Source organism: Miniopterus schreibersii (assembly GCF_964146895.1).
Source record: "Miniopterus schreibersii genome assembly, chromosome: 21".
NCBI lineage: Eukaryota > Metazoa > Chordata > Mammalia > Chiroptera > Miniopteridae > Miniopterus > Miniopterus schreibersii.
In genome coordinates this window covers 11,966,114-11,989,362 of record NC_138123.1, presented here as the reverse complement: position 1 = coordinate 11,989,362, position 23,249 = coordinate 11,966,114, and the positions used below count along the sequence as shown (strand labels likewise).

General features: G+C 52.2%; 1 protein-coding gene across 1 annotated transcript in view; it reads right to left on the bottom strand.

Annotated features, from left to right (window-relative positions):
- GALNT2 (polypeptide N-acetylgalactosaminyltransferase 2) overlaps positions 1-23,249 on the bottom strand; it is a 149,156-nt gene that overhangs the window by 53,670 nt on the left and 72,237 nt on the right. The window contains exon 2 of the mRNA XM_081124220.1: positions 13,043-13,139. Within this exon, the coding sequence (XP_080980346.1) occupies positions 13,043-13,139 (97 nt within the window). The remainder of the gene's footprint in view (positions 1-13,042; positions 13,140-23,249) is intronic.

Here is a 23,249-nt window from a genome sequence, read left to right as displayed (position 1 = left end):
AGACGAAGACCCGGGCTGCGAGTACTTGTCCATGAACGAAATGCCGCCGTCAAAGTACACACGAGTCTGGCACCATTTACACTTCGTAGGAAAGGAGATTATCTGCTTGTCCCACCTTTCCGGGGAACATGGTAATGCCAAAAGCACCTCAGATACGGTGGACAATGCAATGGACAAACTGAACAGACGGTGTATTGTCACATATCATCAGGTAGCACAAAGTAAATGTTAAGCAGAAAATTACCCCCCAAAGAACAAGGTATCAAAGCGCCCCTCAGCGAGGCCTGTCCCAGCGGTACTTCTTGCAGCTGTTATGACGTCTGCTCCCGCGAGGAGGTGAGTGAAGCCATTTCTGGTACACACGCATCCCAGCACACGTATACCCTGGCACACATGCTTCCAGCAGACATGCTTCCGGCAGACATGCACCCCCCACACACATGCATCTGGCAAACATGCCCCTCTAGAACACATGCCCCTCCGGCACACATGCACTCCCCGGCACACATGCAGCTCCAGCACACGTGCACCCTCCGGCACACATGCACCTGGGAGATATGCACCCCCGGCACACATGCATCCAAGCACACATGCACTCCCAGCACACATGTACCCACGCACATGTGTATCCCGGCACACATGCATCTGGCAAACATGCACTCCCCACACACATGCAATCTCTAGCAAACATGCATTCCCGGCTCATATGTATCCAAGCACACACATACACTACTGGCATACATGCATCCAAGCACACACGTGCACCCTGGCACACATACAACCAAGTGTACACATGCATCCAAGCACACATGCACCCCCTGGCACACATGCACTCCTGGCACACATGCATCTGAGCGCACACACACCGAACACACTCAGGTTCTCTTCTGGAGGCAATGGAGCCAATGGGGCGTGGCCCGTCCACGCCTACACTGGCCATGACTCAGTTGATCAGATTAGCTGTTGCTGCTCCAGAATGCCACACACAAGGTTCTCTGAGAACCCAACACTGGACCGGGAAGTTTTTACTAGGATCTGGGGTAGGAGCAGTGTTGGTGGTAGGTTGGAATCTGCAGGAGAATGCTGCTGGGTTGGGTAACCCTGGATGAGCCGGGCATTACAAAGACAGAGCCAGAGAAATGAGCAAAGGCCTCCATGCCCAAACAGAAGGAAAAAGTGGGAGGGAAGACAGACTCGAGTCAAAGAGAAAAGTCAGGACTTGGTGTCCACCCTGGGTTTAAGTCACTGTTTATCACTTGCCACCTATGTGACCTTGGGCAAGTTACTCCTTCTTCAAAATGACATTTCCTAAAAATAAATAAAGCAAAAAAAAAAAGTTTTTTTCATGAGGATTTAATGGCCTACTTACTATATGCCAGTTCTGTAGATATTGCAAACTCAAACAAACCAAACTCAAAAAAGGAGAGAGGGAGAAAAACAGTAACAACAGCCCTATCCCCAAGTGGCCATAAGTGCTGTGAAGAAACATAAGGCAGTAAGGGGCAGGCAGTTCTGGGGTTGCTGTTTTATATGGGGTGGTTTGGTAGCAGGGGGACTGTGAGCAGACACCTGAATAAAAGCGAGAGTGTGGCCTGGCAGCCCTCTGGGAAGAGCACAGGGAATTACACAGGGAACTGCAGTGCAAAGGCCCTGGGGTAGCAAGGAGCTCACTGTTCAGGAACCAGCCAGAAAACCACTTTAAGAAGAGGGTGAAGGCAGGGCTACTGACAGTGACCGGGAAGAGGCAAACGTGTGGGGGCAACAGCTCTAGAACAGCATGTCAAGTGTAGCGTATATGACGCTAGCATGTGCACCTACATGTGTGCTTTCAACACAGTCCCTAACAAGCAAAAGAATGTCACGTTCCTTTTTCTAGGGCAGAGATGAGGAAACTGAGATTCAGTTATACGTGATTTGTTTAAGGCTGCAGAGGAAATTTTCCATCCAAAGGCTCGTCTGCTGTTGTTACACTGTCCTGCAGGTCACAACCCGCATCTCATCGCAGCTGGTTGCTGTGGGAATGATGCTCGTGGTCACCGAGGTCCAGCCTCTCAAACGAGAAAGCAGCTCCAGAACCTACGGGCTCCCTGGCTGCGGACGAGCCTGTGCCCCTGATAAATGTCTAGCTGGGAGCCAGAGAGTGTCATCGTTTTCTTCCACCTAAAAGAAAATGTTTCCAAAGCATTCTTGGAAGCACGTTTTTCCTGCTGAGGCAACACTAGAAATGCTTCCTGAGCCTCTACTCGCCCCTTTCTGTCTGCGCCTCAGACTCTCACTCAGCGAAGCACGAGGCCCCGCCTCCTCTCGTTAGCTCCGCCCCCAGCCCCACACAGACCAGGAGGTCAGCTAAAACCTGCACCAGCCGTGCCTGCAACAGGATCCAACAAGATGCTTCCAACTAGCTCGTTAGCCTGAGCACTCTTCAGTGCACCAGGAGAAAACCTGGACTATGGAGCCCCATCCACAGCCAGAGTAAAACTGTCCCCCAAGAGATGTTTCGCCTGTATTCTGCATCTGCCCAAGTCCCTTCTCCCTGGCGCACAGGGGCAGGAAGGGGGGGTCAGTCTCGGCTGGTGTGGGTCTGCATGCGGGAGGAACAGCAGCTACGGGGCCTCTGCTGAGCTCTTGGAGCCTTAGCCCCTCTCCCACCTGCACATCCCCGGGGCTATCTCACCCCAGCCCGTTTCTGGAATAAGACATGAGAACAGCAGAGGGTTCTATGGATGGCCCTTGTAAATCACTGTGGGACAGCGAGTGTCCCTGACTTAGCCCCAAGCCAGGGGTGGAAAATACCGCAAAGATCTAAGACTTTACGTGAGAAGGCAGAAATGAGCTTCATCACCAAAGACAGGAAAACAGAACACGCATTTAAATAACACGCGAGGGGAAAGTGAACATCACCCTAAGGGGGCTGTGAAAATAGCTCGTTTGTTAAATGAGGTCATGAAAATATTTATGAGGAAATTTATTTCCAGAAGAAAGACTTCTCTTAGAAGGAGGACCTGTGTGACCTTGTTGGTGCTGAAACCTGATTCTGTATAAATGCGATGCTTCCCACGCAGGTGGGACAAGCCACCTGCCTGTGACTTCACGCTGACCTAGTGGGGCCAGGCTTAGGACCCGCCCCATTCCAGCCAAGCCCTCCTGAGGTTCCCTGTCCCCTCCCAGGAACACACACAGCAGGCCCCAAGTATCCCTGCCCTTCAAGGTCACACCCCGCCCTTCAAGGTCACACCCCATCTGCCAGAGCAGGAGGGAGCTCCTCCTTGCATGGAGCAAACCTCCTGTTTCTTGGCTACTTCTCACTCTCAGGACCCAACACCCCACACACACACTTAGGCCCCACCAACTAGCAACAGGCTCGTTCAGGCTCTAAGGCCCCCGAGGCTGATCACTGAAAAACACCCTAATCCTGCACACTGTCCTGCAGAACACAGCTTCGTGCTGACTTTTACAGATGGTATTACCGCTGCGGACGCCCGTGTCTGAAAGGCTCCCAGCCTGTGCTGGATGCTGGCTCTGGATCCTCCTGCCCCTGCTGGACACTGGCTTCCAGCCCTCCTGCCACCTCCCATGCTGATGAGGAAATCAGTCTAACTCACAGGTGGGAGTGCAGGGAAACTGCGGGCGTGGGGTTCTAACAGTGGGCCATGCCAGTGCCCGAGCCACAGCCGGGGCTCAGGACCACATGGGTCCTCTGACAGCCTGTGGTCATGGACACAGCAGAGGGGCAGGTGAAACAACCCTCCCAGGAAGACACAGGTCCCCAGGCCCAAGGCCCCAACCCCTCCTGACTTCCTAGTCTGTATGGAATCAGAGTGAAGTCCCACCTCCCAAGTTGTTATGAAAAGTCAATGAAATGATGACAGAAAAAGTAATTCCTAAGCTACTGACTCCCACAAGAAATTAAGGGATCCTAACAGGTAGAACTGGCCAAACACAGTTACCCCCACCTGGCTGATACAACCCCCCTGGGCTTCTCACTCGGGAGGGTTGCTGCGAGTGCTGAGCCCACCAGGACCCTCGAAGGCCTCCACTCGGGGGTCCCATCCCTGCACCTGACCCTGGGGAATGAGTGGCAGGCACTGGAGGTGATCCTTACCACCTCCTGTGAGCATCTGCCTAGGTGAGCATGGCACCTGCCCAGGTGAGCATGAAATCTATCCAGGTAAGCACCTGCCCAGGTGAGCATGGAACCTGGTCAGAGAACATGGGACCTACCCAGGTGAGCATGGGCAAGAACATGCAGGTGCATGGAGCTCACACCCCATTTGTGGCCCATGAACACCTTCCCCTCTGGCAGTAAGTGCCTGTGGAAGACAGAAGGGTCCAGCAGATATTTTAGTCTGCACCTCTGTCCTTCCATTCCCACCTGCTGTTCCCAGGGACACCTGGAAAAAATAACAAACTTGCAATGTCCTCCTCTGCTTGCTTGAGGCAGGGGGACGACATGAGACACATCACATTTCAAAATGGGCGAGGAAAGGGCCTTGCTGGAAGCATGACTGTTATCGATGGAAAAAGGACCAGTCAGCATGGAGCCCAGTTTGGATAAAGGAAGTTCTAGTGGCTGATTCTGAGATAAAATCAGTTTTACTGTCAGCATATCAAGGTCTCCGAGGCCTCAGTTTCTCATTTCAGCTGCTTGTAGAATTTCTTAGAAAAGGGAGGCACCTTAGCAGTACTGGGGCTGAGACACCCCAGGAGTGTCCACAGGCAGGAAGACCCCACCTTGCACCCTGCATGCCACTGGGTGCCTCCCTTCACCTTCCTCCCCTGCCTCCTACCACCCCGGGGCCCAGCGGGGCCACACGGCCTCCAGAAGCTTCAAATACAGATGCCACCCTTCTGCCCCTAAGAGGACGGACGGGTGGGGAGGAAGGGGCTGCCCTGTGAAGACAGGGTGTGTGCTGGATGTGGTGGGAACTCCACCTGCTCATTTCCTATCTCATTTCAGATCCAGCTCTGTGACTTACAGAATGAGGACAGTTCTGGCTCTTGCAGGAGTCCTAAGTGCCCCTCAGGGCAGTTACCAAGGGAAAGCTCATTCTAGGCTCCTAACAACCAAACCTCAAATGTTCTTTGGAAAAGATGCTTTTATAATCAGGGAACTGCTTACATCGGAAAGACTTGTTCAATTAGAGTTAATTGAAAATAATGCCACATTTCCAAACAACGTCATCTCTTCCTGAAAATTTTTGTTTTACTAAACCTCATGTTTAAAGAAACAATGATGCCAATCTATGAAATGAACCCTCAAAGGATTAACAGCACAAAACAAACGGAAACCCAAGTGCTCAGAGACACACTCATGGTCCTCAGATTAGAGCTCTCAGGTGCTGACATACACCCCTTGGGAGACCTCGTCACACACCTGCCACCACCCGCAGGTGGACGAGGGGAGGGGAGGTGGCTTTGCGGGTGTGGGTCCCACGGGGCTAGGGCAGCAGGAGACTCGGGATTCTGCACTCGAACCCTCCTGGGAAGCTTAAACAAACGGAGACCCAGCCTGTGTAAAACAGCAGCCTCTTCTGGGAAAGTGGCCAAGAAGGGAAACAGAATATATTTTAAATCAAAGGACAAAGCTCTCAGATTTATTTCAGCCTCTTGGTTGATGTCCAATTGAATGCAATTTCACTGTGCTCAAAAGAAAAAAATCCCTAATATTCTTCCTTTGAAAGGTCACGATGCTACAGCATGAGAGAGAAGCCAGGATTACAAACAGATATGTCCATTTAAATAACAAAGACCTGTAAATAATACTTCATTATTTGTCGCTGGGTATTTGGTGAGATGGGAAACTTTGTTCGCCTGGGAGAAACTGACCCCTGAAATCAGGACTCCTACACAATTCATTTTAAAAAAAAATCTTTATGGAAAGGGTTTCTACATTTAAAAAAAAGGGTTTTTTATTGATATTTTTAGAGAGAGAGAGGAAGGGAGAGGGATAGACAGAAACATCACCTATCAGCTGCCTCCTGCACAGCCCCTACCGGGGACCGAGCCTGAAACCCGGGCATGTGCCCTGACCGGGAATCGAACGGGTGACCTCTTGGTTCATGGGTCGATGCTCAGCCACTGAGCCACACTGGCTGGGCCACAATTCATTTTTAAGGATGAAAAAATAGGAAATTTAAAAAGTGGTTAAAAGCTACTTAAAAGAAAATATAAGGAAAGAAAACAGATGTTATAGGTTAAATACTATTAATTTATGTAAAATTATTTGTGCCATCAAAATAACTTAAAAAAACACAAAATGGTCTGATTTGCATTTTGAGGTCTACACCTGGCTTGAAATCAAGGAATCAACATATATCCCTTTTCTAAATTTTAAATAGAAACGCTTCATTTTTCCCCTAGGTGGGATAGTGTCTCAATGTAGTTGTTGCACACGGTCCCTTCACACCAAGTTTCAGTGAAAGCATCACACGGAACCTGCTGCCCAGATGGAAGCTGAGACAGGAGAGGGACAGAGAGACAGGGCAGCTGTTAGCCAGTGACCCCGAGGCCGCCGCTTCAGGCAGACCCAGCCCACACCGCACAGCCACCCTGTACGACGTGTCTTAGTCTTCCCATTGACAAACCGGAACTGACACTTAGGAATTAAACTACGAAAGATGGAACCAGAGCCCAGACCCAGGTTTCCCTCTTCCCGAATCTGCGTCCTTCCGCTGTGGCTGACAACTCACTTTTAAGTGGGTGAAATGAAAACAAAGCACCAAACAGCAGCCGGCACACCTGTACGGGTCCCACTCCCCCTGCAAGCACCCTTTCTAAGGGCGCCAGCCGTGGCCTGGCCGTCCCCACCCCGTCCCAGTCACTGGCGGGATGGAGTCTCTGAGTTGAGGCCGTGTGCCCCTTGGAAAGCTGACATCATATATTGTTGGGGCCAGAAAGAACCAGGATGTCACCTCTGTGAATATCTTGTCATTAAAGCCCCAAACGTCCAGCCATAGCTTACAGCAAAGGGGGCTCTTCCTTTCCAGACAGGCCATTTCACCAGACAGCTGGAGAGCTGGCACAGGCTCCCTTATACAATGACAAAAATGCTCCCCTGTAACCCCCCTCTCTGCCCTGTAACCCCCCCCGCCCTGTAACCCCCCCTCTCTGCCCTGTAACCCCCCCTCTGCCCTGTAACCCCCCCCTCTGCCCTGTAACCTCCCTCTCTGCCCTGTAACCCCCCCTCCCCTGTAACCCCCCCTCTGCCCTGTAACCCCCCCCCTCTGCCCTGTAACCCCCCCTCTCTGCCCTGTAACCCCCCCTCTCCCCTGTAACCCCCCCTCTCTGCCCTGTAACCCCCCTCTCTGCCCTGTAACCCCCCTCTGCCCTGTAACCCCCCCTCTCTGCCCTGTAACCCCCCCTCTGCCCTGTAACCCCCCTCTCTGCCCTGTAACCCCCCCTCTCCCCTGTAACCCCCCTCTCTGCCCTGTAACCCCCACTCTCTGCCCTGTAACCCCCCCTCTCTGCCCTGTAACCCCCCCCTCTGCCCTGTAACCCCCCTCTCTGCCCTGTAACCCCCCCTCTCCCCTGTAACCCCCCCTCTCCCCTATAACCCCCCTCTCTGCCCTGTAACCCCCACTCTCTGCCCTGTAACCCCCCCTCTCTGCCCTGTAACCCCCCCCCCTCTGCCCTGTAACCCCCACTCTCTGCAGTCTCAAAGAGGAAAAATTCAGCTTCCTTTGAACGGCAGCCTTCCAAATAGCCGGGCATCACGACCCCATTCCCCCTTCTCAGGCCTCTGTAAAAACACCCAGTTATTACAATGTTCCTCATCGGACGCTGTCTCCAGCCCCCTTGCCATCCGAGTCACCATCGCCTGGAACTACTGTAACTCACGAGCACCTCTGAAGGCCCTGTGCCCAGGTCGGGTGTGACGTGGCAGAAGAGAGCGCTCCGGATGCTGCCTGAATTGTCTGGATGTTATATGTCTACCAACAAAGCTCCAGATAATTCTATTTTAATAGCTCCACGTTCTAGCTGGTGACCTGGTCCATGTCCTTGATGTAGCTTCTTGTTTGTTGGAAGGGGGGACAGACAATGGAAGATGTATTTTTTACTGTTGGCTAGGGTGCAAGGAAACAGGCCCCACCCCCTGGAAGAAAATCTGACAATTACTATTAATAAAAAAAAAATAAATATTTAAATATCTGTATTGCCATTGACCTGCCATTTCAGTTTCAGGAAATTATGTCAAGGAAACAATTAAGGATGAACAAAGATCTCCTTCTGAGGACCCTGCTGAAACCCTCTGTCTACAGCACAGGGTAAGTACAACGAGCTCACGGCCATGGTAAGTTGCTGTCATTACAAATGCTGTCAGAGATACTTATGACCACGGAAAGGTGTCTAACTTACCCTCAGAAGAAACAGTGTCAACGCCTGTCTCCTGATCCCCGGCCCCCAGGCCGTTGTCCGGGTCCTGAAGTCTAGTGCTTCTCACAGACGGATGCTCTCACATTCTGGCTGCTCCACTGCCAGGATTTGGGGGATGGGAAAGCAACGGAGGAGAGGATGTGGGGTGTGCTATCCTAACCCGCTCAGGGGCTCGAGGCCCTTGCAGCTCCTCCTGACTTCTAGGAAGCAGCAGACTTGGCCCTGGCTGGGTAGCTCAGCTGGTTAGAGCGTTGCCCCAATACGTCAAGGCTGCAGCTTCTGTCCCTGGTCAGGGCACATACAAGAATCAACTGATGTATTCATCAATAAGTGGATCAACAAATTGATGTCTCTCTGTCTGTCTCTCTGTCTCTCCCTCCTTTCCTCTCTCTCTAAAAATCAATCTATACAAAAACACATTAGAAAGCAGCAGCCCTGAAAGAACATGTCCAGCTTAAGAACGCTGAGCTGCTATGTCCCTGAAGCTGGGAGGGTTGGAGGACTGTCCCTAAGGGCATGACCACAGCCTTTTGGAAACCCACCTGGTAGGAAAGAAATCAAACTGCTCCTTCCTTTCTTTCGTCATCTTGCTGAGAACTAATTACCTGGCTCCCAAGCTGCTGTGACCCGGCTGAGGCCTAAGAGTCACAGGAGTCACCAAGCGACCCCTGACCTTGGGGGCGCAGCTTCCACGGAACTCCTGGCCAACGCGGCCTGAGCGGGGACAAGCACAGATCGCTACACAAGCACACCTGGTCCCGCCTGGCAACAGCGGGACTCGAATAAATAAAACTGGAAAAGCACACCGACCAGACTTCTCACCCCGACCGTGAGCCTCCGTTTACCGACTGCGTTTCTATGGAGGAAACCACGGGTCTCCGAAAGGCAAACACTGGATTTGAGCTGGGTACAAATTGGGTGACGGCCGCCGCTCACACGTGCAGCTCTGCCCCTGCACGCTGCCCACCAAGCCCTTCGAGCAGAGCGTGGCTGAGGCCTCTAGCCCAGGAACTTACTGCTGAACAGGGAAAACTCGGCTCCCAACACACCACGAGGGCCAGGGCCCCAGCTGCCAGGCCCCGGCCCGCATCAGCCACTCTGCGGGTGCACTTTATCGAAATTCCAAATTCTATCCCAAACCAGGCTGGGCTAGGACAAGAAGTCCGGTGAAAACGATACCTGGGCTGTGGTGGCCACAGCTGACCCATGCGCAGTGGTCTCCAAGGTGGGGCCACATAAAGACAATTTTGGGGGATACAAGGAGGAGAGAGTAGGCATCTTCAAGCGTCTTTCCTAATCCTTCATAATATCTTGTTTAAAATATGCTTTAGAATGTATCAACAGCTGAGGAGGGTAATACGTGTATCATTTATAAGTATTTTAACATATATGGGGGTAGGGTGATCTCTATTTAAAATACTTTTTCACACAGGGGATACGATCAGAAAAGCTAGGGGCCGCGGGCATCAGCACTCCTCTGGTCTGGTTGGCTCCTCTGTCAGCGGGCTTTGGGGCCACGCGGAGACATCAGGCTCCTATGCTCCGCTCGGTGCCGCCTCCTCCCACCCATCCGCCTACAACCGCTAGATGGGCAACACCTGGAACAGAGGGAGCCGCCGAGCTTCCCAGCACCCCACTTACACAGTAGGAAGGGCCGTGACCGGTGGTTACTCGCAAACCACAAAGTTCTGGCTGTGACCGTCATTCCCGAAGACAATATATTTCTTAACCCTAACAAAATAATTTCTAAGGGGAAAAATTATGTGTGTGCTGGTTTGGTAAGAAAAAAAGGTTTCCACATACACACAGCAGAGAAAGTCCTTTAGAAAATAAAGGCATGACACAGTTCATGCATCAAAAGTTACAACAACTCAAAAAATAGAATAATCAGGACCTTCTTAGCTCTCTGAAAGTAAGAAAGGCAACTGCACAGCAGTTGAGAATAGGACACTCAGGGTCAATGCCACACTTAAGTGATTTTAACTAGGGTATGATTCTCAAGAGTCACATCTAGTATATGCTTTGAAGATGGCTTCTCCCTCCCCCTCCAGAGAGGCCGTAAAATCCACCAGAACGTTTGCTTGTTTTTTTAACTAGAAGACAACCCACAGGAAATCTCTCAGTAATCCACACAGCAGAAGTCAATCCTGTTATTATAATAAAGAAACGCTTATTAGCCAACTAGTCTATCCGGGTGCTCCCCGCTGCGTGGGCAATGCCCGGTTCACCTACGAGAACCTGTGGCTCAGGGCTTCATGACTCACCAGGAGTGAGGGCGTCAGACCAAGGGAGCGGCTAATGCACCTCCTCACCCCCCCCCCCACCCCCACCCCGTCTAGTGCAGCTGGGACAATGGGGGGGCACACAAAGGAGGGCCTAAATTTCCCTGGGGGCAGTGCTCGTCCAACCCGGTAAGAAACACAAGTATATAAACTCTTTGTCACCGTGAAAGCAAAAAGTCCATAGACCAGCCTCCAATCTGCAGTCTAGCATATAGGGAGCTTGGAAGTCGTCCCTCCACCCTAACAAGTACAACGCTGCACCGGCTGAAATCAACCCCTCTTCTTAGGTCCCTCCGAGAAGCGAGGTCGTAGGGCAGACGACTGCTCCAAAACCCGCAGAGACCGACAGGTCACGACTTACAGAGGAGCAACCTCTGCGGGAACCGGTGTCCGGGGATGAAGCCGGAACTGCAGCCGATGAACTGCTGGGGGCACAATGTGGACAAGCCCGAGAGATAAAAACTCCAGGGGGCCAGCGATGGAGGAGGGGGGCGCTTGTGAGTTTTACCTCCAGGAGGGGAACCAGGTTTCTCACGGGGAAGACAGGTCCCCTCTTGCTTCCAGTAGGGAGAGGGGGAAAGGAACCGCTTTGAAATATACTAGACACTGTTCTCCACAAGGTCCGCCTTCAAGAGAAACTGTTTCACCAGAGCCTAACCTACTGGGGTTCATCGGAGTCTAACCAACCTGGAGGAAGGTAAAGTCCCCGACTAGAGCTTGTCCTAGCCTTCTACGGGGGGGGTAGGGAAACACCCAATTCCAGCTGACTGTAGCCATCCTGTACACGCTTCTCAAAAATTAACTCAGAATGAATCACAGACCTAAATATGGAACACAAAACTAAAACACTCCTAGAAGATAACAGAGGAAAAAAATCTAGGTGACCTTGGGCATGGGGATGACTTTTTGGATACAACATCAAAGGCAAGATTCAGGAAAGAACTGATCAGCTGAGCTTCACTAAAATTAAACTTTTATCCCCTGGGAAAGACACCGTAAAGAGAAGAAGACAAGCCACAGACTGAGAGAAAATATTTGCAAACAATATATCTGATAAAGAACGGTTATCCAAAACACACAAAAAACTCTTAAAACTCAACAATAAGTGAACAAACCAATTTAAAAAATGGGCCAGGGGCCTGAACGGACACCTCACCCAAGAAGATAAACAGATGGCAAATAAACACACGAAAAGATGCTCCACACTGTCTGTCGTCAGGGAAATGCAAATTAAAACAATGAGATACCACCTTCAACCTACTAGAAGGGCCAAAATCAAAAACACTGACACCACCAAATGCTGCCGAGGGCACGGAGCAACAGGAACTCTCACTCGCGCTGCGGGGATGCAAACTAGGCACTTTCCACAGACAGGCCGGTGGCTTCTTACAGAAACACACACAGTCCTACCATACGATCCAGCAGTCGCACTCCCTGATACTGACCCCAATGAACTGAAAACGTGTGTCCCCACGAAAACCTGCGCGTAGATGTTTAGCGCAGCTTCATTCACAACTGCCGAGACTTGGAAGCAACCCAGATGTCCATCGGTGGGCGAGCAGATGAATAATTTTGGTACATCGGACGATACGATGCTACACAGTGATAAAGCAAACACGCCATCAAGCCGTGAAAAGACCCGGAGGGACCGTCAACGCACATTACTATGTGAACGACGCCAGTCCGAAAAGGTTACACACCGTGTGATGCCAACTATGTGCCACTCTGCGAAAGGAAAAGCCATGGAAACAGTCAAAGGATCAGCGGTTGCCAGGGATTAGGGGGAGGGAGGGAGGGGTGACCGGGCAGAGCATGGAGGGTTTTCAGAGCAGCGAAATGCTCTGCACGGTGCCGTGAAGGTGGACTCATGCCCCTGAATGCACAAGGCCGGGAGTGAATCCTAAGGTGACCCATGGCCTTTGGGTGGTCAGGATGCATCAGTGTTGGTTCATCGACGTTAACAAATGTGCCCGTCGGGTGGGGGGTGTTGACAGCGGGGGAGGCTGTGCATGTGTGGGGACGGGGGATATACGGACATTTCTGTACTTTCTGCTCCATTTTGCTGTGAAACGAAAACTGCTGTAAAAAATAAAGTCTCTTAAAAAAAATTGTGAACGGATACATACCATCCTATATGTCCTATTTCACTCTTTTTTCTTTCAATAAATTTTGCCCCGTAAAATTCACTTCACCACCCACTGATGGGCCCAAAGGAAGTCGGCAAGGTTCTGCGCTCAGTGTCCCGTCCGCCCTATGAAATCCGGCCCCTGCCCCACAGGCCATGCGCTCCGAGCGCCACATTCCAGCTCACGCACAGCTAGTGGGCAGCAGGACTTCCCGGCCCCCCCCCAGCTCCCGCGGAGCTGGCGCCCCTGGTGCTGTTGTACCTGGAGGGAGGGTCTCCACGCCCTGGGCTTTCTCGCCCCCGTCGCTGTGGTGAATCAGGTCCTTCTTTTTAATGGGGTCAATTTCATTCCAGTCCTCCTGCGGGAACAAAGACACCGAGTGAGCGGACTGGGTCTTCAGGGCACCTTCATTCGTCAGTTCAATGAAAACACTGAGTCTTATGATGCCAACGGCCCTGGGGACGCCGTGATGAGTGACAGGGAATCCCATCCTCGGGACCTGCAGCCGAGAAGCTCTCAGCTGGTAGAGATGCAGGGGGAGAGAGGTGCGGGAATGACTTTTTCTAAGGGGGGACCTGCATTTCTCGCCTCACTTTATCACTATGTTGTATATCTATGGGAACCAGAGACTCTGGACACTCCCAGGGCTTTGTGAGGGTGAGGAAGGGAGGGGAGAGTGGGTTAAATAAAAGAATTGAATAGTGCTTAAATTAAAGCCATTGACATCAGGGCAGCTCTCCAGACGTCTTCGATGGTTTAAGGACGGCCCAGGGCCAGACTGTCCCCGAGGGCCCTCCTCAGAGTTTGTTGAATGATTTAATTCCACTGAATAACAGTGGAGAGAGGGGAGAGACCCCCCAAGCTTTTCCTGGGGGGCTTACTTTCTGTAATAGGACCGCCAGTGGAACACAGCTGCAAATTAAGGGCTTAATGTGAAACGAAAATAAGACACGCGCTCCGGCAGAATTTATTCAACTCGTCTGCGCAAACAATTTAATCTATCGATATTAAATCAAACTAAATAACAGCTACATGACCACAGACAGAGCTGAATATATTTTTCAATCACTTGGGATCTAATGCATGTGACTAAAACAAGAAAGGTTTCTGCATATAACCCAACTCAGAAATACCCCACAGCTAGTCGTTTACCCACACAGACTTCTGTGAGCCCAGCACTGTCGCCTGGCAATCTTCCTGAGAGACGCTGACTCTCAGGAGGGTCTGCAGCACTGAGCCCTCCGTCGGGGCAGACCCAGCCCGCTCAGTATGGGTTGTTCAACTAGCATTCCTCCAGACCAGCAAGGACCGTGTGTTGTGACCACTGGTGACTGTGGGCTCTTTAAAATGTAAAAGGAAATCTGCAAGAAGGGAAATCCTTGGGGCTGGGCCAGATCATACATTTCTCCCAAATGCAACCTGCTCTGCCAGTGACCTGCACTGTTGCTCTAAAGGTGCAGGAATTAAAGAGAAACTGAGCCCAGGCTCTCGCCCTCTGGAGGCCAGCTTCTCTTTAGTTGCTCTGCAGTGAAGGATCCAGCAGGGTTTATCCACCATGGAAATGATGGGCTCCCCCCCCCAGGATGACTGAGAAGAGCCACCTGCACCCGGGTGGTCCTAGCCCCACACCTGTCACAAGGCCTCTCTCCCAGGCCTTCAAGTACCCCAAGTACTGAGACTTTGGAAGATCCTATCCCACATCCTAACAATCGTATTAAAATGTACCTGTATCCCAATTTAAATATTTGTTTTGCTGCAAAAAAATCTGAAAGATATTTACAATTTGGCTTTTGAGATTATATGCTTATAAATAAACTTTTAATTTACTGTTGCAATGATTTTGCGGCAATCTTGGCGATGGGTGGAGTGAGGGAATCTAACCTACAATTGGCTTTATAGCATTAGGAAATACGTAATGAAGATACCGGAGTCACATTATGCAGGCTTTTAATTAAGCATTATTAATTTTTATTTTGTAGCTTGCCTGTGGCATTTTGTGGCTAATAATTTCTGTTTGCAGGCACTTGGCTTCCTACATACGCTGACTAATGGATCAAACCATTTAACCTCGTACTTGAAAAAAATTCAAAGGCAAATGTTGCTGGTGGGGCCCATGACTCTGGCTTTATTTTTTGCATGTAGGAATCAAGGCGTTATCAGTAGTGTTCACCAAATCAACAGCTGCATCAATGTTTTCTCAGACAATGAGTGTTTCTTCCCACAAACAAGACCGACTCGTCCATCTGTAGCATTCCTTAACGTCCCCTCCCGTCCCGATCAACCGTGCCCACCATGAGGCTCCGGGCAGAGACGAGAGCATGGGCCCGGCTGGGGCGCGGCAAAGGTGAGCAGGCGGGATGGTGCCCAATGTCATTATGAATGCCTGCCACGCACCAGGCCTTGTACACAGACAGCTTCTCACGCCGGCAACAGACCTGGCGTTTTTTCATTCCTAGTTTACAGTGGGGCACAGAGAATGAGAGAGGTGACGCAATCAGTCCAGGTTCCATATTGGGTAGAGCTGGCCCTTTATAAATCAGGATGGGATGGCAGCCAGGGGCTCCGTTTAAACCAAGTTACACGAGCCTGAGTCTCACGATGTCATAAAAATCTGGGGATACGTTTCCCGGAGGCCCTTCACAAAGGCGTGCCTGGTCCTGGATCCCAGCGAAGAGCTGGAAATGACCACGGAAACAAGCTGCTGCTAGAGTAAGATGGATGACCGCGAGGAGGGGCGGGAAAGGGGCCACCCGAGTGGCTGTCTGACACCCACCCAGCACTGCTAGGGGCCCAGGCCCATTCTGGACACTGCCCACCCATTCATCTTCCTCTCAGAACGGTTACTACCCCATTTCACAGATGAGGAAGCTGAGGCCCGGAAAGTTTAAGTAACGCAACATACATAACGAGGCTGCATTTGGACCCCAGGAATCAGTATTGGAGTCCACGGTCTCAATCATCTACAGCACTGCCTCCCCTCCACCAACCAGACAGCCAAAGTGAAAGTCCAACGAGGCCCCGACCGAGCACCGCAGAATGTCTGATCGCTGCATATTCCCGGTAGTTCAGGATGACTGACTGGGTTCACTGGCCGAGGCAGAGCCCAGGGACACACCACCCAGCTTCTAGTCACTCACAGCCCTTGTTGGGTATGAAGACGGTCCCCAGAGATCCAGGGGGGACTTGGCGGAGTGTGCACACCTGGCTCAGACGAGCGCTGGTGCCACATGCCCTACAAGGGGAGACGCGGGGACGCCAGCAAGAGCACTGGGGAGTCTGTCCATGAGAACTGACACCTTAGCAGAGATCCCAGGGAGTCAAGAACTGGCCTGGCAGGGAGAAATGGTGGGCTGGGGGCGAGCAGAGGGCGGTTCCGGATGGAGGGAGAAGGTGAAAGGCAGAAAATGGGGAGCCGTGGCAGTGGCAAGGTAGCCTGGGACTCGAGACTTGTGTTCTAGAAACACCTCTTTGGCTGTGCTGTAGGGAGAAGATTGGAGGGGACAAGAGAAGCCAGGGGGCCACTACAGCAATGAGGCAAGGGGACTTGGGGGCTCAAGGCCCCAGAGGCGCAGACAGGAGGCAGGAGGGCTGTGGGGGGATGGCGGGAGGAAGGAAGGAAGGGGGCAGAGACGGCGGGCTGGTGACGCGAGCATTCCATAGGCGGGAGTGACATTTGCCGATAAAACATGAGAAAGTCGTGTGAGCGGGCTAAGGGGTGGCGCTGGGAAGCAAAGACAGATTTGTTTTGGGAATGTTGAGGTTACTGTAAGACACCAGGAGGAGGCATCTGGAAAACAGTCGGAGACACGTCTGGAGCTCTGGAAAGGCTCGAGGCAGTTACAGGTTCGAGAGGGGGTGTGATCCGCGAGAACGGGGTCCCGGGGCAGCGGGAGACGCCACCATGTAAGGGACACGTCGGATAGGACACTTGGTGTGCTGGGAAGAGCCCAGGCCTAGGAGCCAGAGCCTTGGGTTCTAGCCAAGCCTTAGCCGATGACCAAGGAGCAGTGGAAGCCTCTTATTAGGACACCCCCCACCCTCACCCCCACCCCACCCCACCCATTTACATCCACTGAGGCTTCGCAGCAGTCAGGCTCCGTTTATAAATGGAACCACCGTGCTGAATGCAAACGCACGAGAAGGCTCTCGCCCAGTGGTGTCCAGAATGTGCTACCAGGTGACCTGTTTCCTCCCCATTAAGTGTCGGACAGGCCTCCCTTCAGTGACAAGAATGAACTGCTCCGAGTGCGCAGTAATGATGTGGTTGATGCTGGGTCAGAAGGTGCAGAGAATTCAAAGCCGGCGATCGGCGAGCATGCTGTCACTTCCCAGGGGGCAGACCCATCTCCGCTTTGCTTCTCCTGCCCTCACGGGGGGGGGGGGTGTGTTGGCACCGAATATACAATGAGTGACTAAGCCACAGAGAGACGGCGCTTCAGACAAACACAGACAAGACGGGTCAGGGTTCTGACCGAGGCGGAGTCATCAGGGCAGTTTAACCAGGGGTGTTAGGGCTCCGCCAACCGAATCAAGGCTCTCGGAGCAGGGGGTGCTGTGCCCGCCCGGCTTTGCCATCGCCCAGCTGCACCACGGGGACCACGGCGTTGGCTCACCCACACCGACCTCAGCAAAGACCAGGGAGCCTCACCCGTGGCTCCGGGGCTTCCCTCCCGTGTTAACTGGCATTTCAGATCATGAGGACGCCAATTCCTGTCCTTACTAACCGACCGAAGCTGGCGGTTACTGTCAGATATGAGAGTGTAGTCGGGTCTCAGAGTCTGAAAGCCCCAAACATGAGACATGCCCACCCTGTTCTTGCAGCAGCAAGTCTATCACCCGAGGCACAAATGGAATTAAGTGAGGCTGGGAGCGAGAGCGGACGGACGTAAATGACTGAGAGATGTCTACGTATCCGCCACAATTAGACAGAACAGCCGCCTAACTCAGCCCATTTCGAGTAGATAAAAGAGCAATGACTTTTAATAAAGTGACATTATTTTCAGAAACAGTAACTCCAATTGGCTGGTTTATTGGATAGTTATGAAAACTCATTAACTGTAAATACAGGCTTAATTATTAAAAGAATATTTCCCATTATATTCGCAATACGACCTGTCTCTGCTTCCAAAGAAGGAACAAGAGTTGGCCTGGCTTCTGCCAGAGACGACGCGCCAGTCGCCGTGGAGGGCAGAGCTGTGCTTGGAAGGCGAGGGGACCGTGGAAGCTGCTGACCGGGTCAGAGGACATGGGGTGGGGGCCCGACGAAGACCCGCAGCCTCCGGGCACCGGGAGATGGCCATCGGCTTGTTCAGGGCACCATTTAGTGCAACCCGGCATTTCCCAGGAGAGAGAAGGGACCTGGAAGGGCCAAGGGACATACTGTGTTATCTGCTGATGCAAAGTAAGTCCCCTCAAAACGCAGCTTAAAACAATAAAGCATTACTGTCTTACCCAGCTTCTGAGGGCTGGGAATCTGGGTGCTTCTGGCCCACGGTCTCCACGAGGCTGCGGGCAGACGTTGGCTGGCACTGCCATCATCTGAAGGTCTGACCAGGGCCGAGGGGCCGCTGCCAGGATTGTCCCCCCTCCGGTGGCTGTTGGCTGGGGGCCCCAGTCCCCCCCCCCCCAGATTTGTCTACGGGGCTGCTTCAGTGTCCCCACAACCTGGCAGCTGGCCTCCCCCACAGCAAGTGATCCCAGAGGGGGAAAGGGAGGGACAGAGAGACAGACAAAGGGACAGAGGGAGAGGGGAGGATGCCAGGACCCCGTCTCTGTCCCCGTCTTGGAGCTCACACGCGACACTGTAGTCGTCAGCAGCAAGGAAAGGGGACTGGACCCACATTCTGCGAGGCCTGTCGGGGAGCCGGGGGGCATCCTAACACCGCGACATTCACCCACGCAGGAGGCTCGCCAGTGACAGAGGGGAGCCGAGGGGACTCCAAAGGCAGGCAGAGCCCCGTTGCACCCAGTGCTTTAGTGTGGGGGCTGAGCAGCGATGGGAAAACACAGGCCGAGTCACCAAAGGGGCACGTCCCAGCAGTTAAACGTCGTTTCTTCTCACCCCGACCCCCTCGCCCGCAGTCCGATACACAGACGGTCACCACCCACGGTGGGCAGGCTTTTTAAATCGTGAAACGCCAGCCGGAGTGAAGATGCTTGCACATAAAAAACCAGGTAACACGGAATAAATGCACACTGCTAAGTCATCAAAGGTCGCTTTCCCGGAACTCAAACGGCTAACACTATTTGTTAACAAAAACAAAACGATGCCTGGGGGGGGGGGGGAGAGGGGAAATAGGCTGTTTTTAATCTCCCCCTCGCTCGAACACGCTGGGTCACTGCTCAGTTATTTTGGCCTGACTAGGCCGTAAGCTCAGAGGCAGCTTAAGGCACCAGGGATGCCACCGGAGCGTGACTCCTTTCTCAACGACCGTCTACTCTCCGCTGTCATTTAACGGCCGTTCAGGAATCAGCACCACAGCCAATCCGCACGGCGACATGAACGTTCTGACGGCGGGGGGAAGAAAAAGCCAGGCCTGTTAGAAAGCTGCGATTTGTGTTTCCACGGCCCATTTATTAAGAGCTGCTGCCAAGCTCAGGCACAAAACTAAGACGTTTACGTGAAAGCAAATTTTTAAGAGTAGACTTGCTTTCCTGCTAAAGACTAAGACCTCCTATAGCCCAACGTCCTCACTATAAAGTGACACACGGGGGAACCGCAAGGGCTAGTTACTGTTTCTAATTCTTCGGGGGGGGGGGTCCCCACCAGGGTGGTGCAGGGGAAAATCCCGAGGTCTTAACAGGATGAAGAAACCTGCCGAGACACTGCCCCTCTCCAAACTTCTACTTTCTAAACAGGGTGTGCGATCTATCAACCACAGGCAAGCGTAACTTAGACTCACTGGGAAAGGGTCCTGAGGAAACGCCAGAACGCCAGGGGAGGCACCCGCAGGTGGGCTGGTAGGTGACCCAGGGCCACGGCAAAACCTCCCTCCCAACCGGAAGCGTGTCCTCTGCACACAGGAGCGTCAGCGCATTTGTCAAAGGGAGTGGCTTCTCCCTGGAGAGAAGAGCGCCACCGAAACCAGAGGAAGAGTGCTGCCTTCCCGCCTCGCGGGCATCGGGGCAGGAAGGGGCCTGACGCAGCTTAGAGAACGGAACGCCTTGGCGCGGTCACTCGACCATTTCGGAACACGCACCCGCACAGGGGCGGCAGTGGGGACCCACTCCCCACCCCTTCCCCCCCCCCAGTTTCATCACCAGGGAGCTGGCCCAACAAAGTGGAGTCGTGGGAAAAGCCCAGGTGAGCGTCCAACAGCAACCTCCGGACAGTTTCCAAACCTTCCACTCATAATAAGACTCAAAAGATAGGCTGGGCTAACGAATCAGGACCTGGGTAGAGCCCCGAGAGAGCCGCAATACAGAAAGGCTGTCCCCAAGGACAGGTCCCGCCCCAGCCACTGCACCACAGCCCCTGGGGGATGGGCCCAGCGTGGGCGTTTTCTCACGGATCCCCAGGCAGCTCTAACGCAGTCACGGGGGAGAAGCACTGGCTTTGTCGATGTCAAGTTCCCCCATTCATTACTCCAGTCGGACTCATGAAACTCAATGTAGCTAAACTGGGAGGAGTGCAAATGTGTATTGTGGGCTCAAAGTCACAGGCTGCTTCACACATAATCACTCGCTGAGTCGCAGAGAAAAAACATGATAAAGGTCACCGCTTCATTTACTTGACTGCGTGCCCCCAGGAAAAGCAGGCTGGTGAGAAAGGCCACGGGGCCGCCTGATATTTGGGGGCCTGTAAGAGTCACTTGCACTGAAATCGAGAGCTACAATAACAGTGCTATTAATCCCCAGTTATTGAACCTGTCTAACAAGCCCGGCGCACCACCTCGCACACTTTTAGCCAAAATCTTCCCGTTAAAACCCTGTGGGCACACAGATGAAATGGGCACCGGTAACCCAGCCTGCCCAGTCCGGAGGCTCCAGACACCTGAAAAGCAATGGAAAAGTATCCTCAAGTGAGGATTAACAAATAACAATAAAGTCCTTATAAAATTAAAAATAAAATGTGTGCATAGATCTTATTTACATACAAGGAATAACTACCTTAAATACTCCTGGGCCCAACATCCATCCACGATGTATTTCTAGGCGTCTGTCCATTTTAAATGGAATTTTAAGCCCCCTTCACTCCCTCTCCCTTCAGGGAACTAAGGCGAATCTCTTGATAAATGCTGATTTTAAAGCCAATTTTGCAACGAGACGCAGGCCCAGGAGCAATCTATTTCATGCTACGGTCTTCCCTTCAAGGCCAATCAATCCATCCTAGACGCCTGTGCTCACAGTAGATGACCAAAGGAGTGGGTGGCCCAGAGCACAAGGCGGGCCATTAACACTCAGCTTTTCCTTATTCCTGCTTTTAAATAAGAGTTTATGAAGCCAGACGGCTCTTGGGTCAGGTCGTAAATATTCCTGAAGGCAGGCGCAGCAGGCCCTTTAACGCAGAGGCCTGGGTGACAGAACTGGAGCCCAGGAGTTAGCCGAGCACCTGCCACGTAAGGAGCCACTAACAGTTTCATTCTTTAATGCCTGCGCTCATTCCACCTCTTTCTGCCTGTAAACAGAGGAACGGCGTCCCCATTAGGGGGTCTAAGACAAAGCCCTCCCTTTAAAAATTTTTTTAATTGATTTTAGAGAGAGAGAGAGAGGAGAGGAAAAGGGCGGGGAGGAGGGAGAGAGAAAAACATCGATTTGTTGTTCCACTTATTAATGCATCATTGGCCGCTTCTCGTATGTGCCCAGACCGGGGATCAAACCCACAACGCTGGCGTATGGGGACGATGCTCTTACCAACGGAGCGACGCAGCCAGGGCCACAAAGCCCCTTCTGAACTGTGGCTCCACGTCTTGTTACAAGGGACTCTCCACGTTAGCTGGAGCAGCTTCTCTTACTTTAGAGAAATGATTAATTTCAGCAAACTTGACTAGAAAATGTTTTTACGAAAATAAAGTACTTGGACTTATGTAAAAATCAATTGTATCTTAAAATTAAAAAATAATAATTTCCAAGAGATAAGACAAACACTTGTAGGCAGGCAGCCCAGTGCTGCAGCAGGAGGCAGGCGGCACCCTCACCTCGTGCCCCTGTGCTCTCCCCTCCACCTCCGCGCCATGCCACCCTCCACTCTTGGCAGTACCCAAAAGCCCTAGAAGGGGTTGTCCTAAATCTGTTTTCCTCCTAAGGTCTTTATTTTTATTAATTACAAAGTCTCCTTTCACAGAGGACCTGGAGCACCCCATTAGCCCCTGTCACAGATAAGTAAACACCTGGGGAAAGGTGGTAGATGTACAAATATTGCAACATCGCTTATAAGTGGAGAAAAGAAACAAAATATTCACCGGTAAGAGGCTGGTTAAATTGTTACAGCCCCTCAAAAGAATACTGAGCAGCCATTAAGAATTATAATTATATAGATCACACAGCCACATGCAAAATGCTTATGTTAAATGAAAAAGCAGGAGACAGAATTTTATGTATACAATTAAACAACTATATAAAACTATGTATCCATATGGACCGGCTTGGAATGGAATGCACTAAAATAAAAAGGGCTGTGTTAGAGTGGAGGATGGCGCGGGCTGTCTCTACTCAGACTCTCTCGTGTTTTTAAATTACCTTCATGAATAATAAACGTTAACACAGACACGGTTAGGCTGGAACCTCAAACCTGTGCAGTATTTCATGTCATCGGGGCATCATGGCAGTCGGCCCGTGTCCAGCCCGAGGCTGCTCAAAGCACCCGGGAACCCGCAGCAGCAGAGGAGCCGTTTCTGGAAACAGGATGAGCCTGGCTCTGCCGTCACGGCGTGAGGTCCAGGCACCGTTCTAGAGCCTCAGGAGGTCCCCCTCGCCCCTGGAACTGGAGACAGGGCCCAAAACGGCCCTGCTGTCCATTCCTTTCCCTACTGTGTGCAGGATGGCCAACACTCTGGTCAATAAGAGACCAAAGGAGCCACGGCCAGTGTGGCTCAGTCGGCTGAGCGTCCTCCCGCACACCGAGAGGTCGCCAGTTCATTTCCCGTGGGCACCTCAGCGAGCACAGCAAGTTCATGGGGGGTGTGATCCGAGAGGTGTGTGGCTTTGCCCTCTATGAGCAGCGTGCCGTGGAGCTGCTCAAGGTCTCTAAGGACAAGAGGGCTCCAAAGTTCATCAAGAAAAGGGTGGTGACACACATCTGTGCCAAGTGGGAGAGAGAGGAGCTGAGCAATGTCCTTGCAGCCATGAGGAAGGCAGCAGCCAAGAAGGACAGGGCCCCATCCCCTGTGTAATAAAATCTGTTCAGGGAAGAAAAAAAAAAAGAACACGTGGCAAACAGGCAGAGTGTCCAGTGTCACCCTGGGTGTGACTGGCCCAGAGTCCATGCTCTGTCCACACGCAGGCCAGTTCTGGGATGGGACCGTCCAGG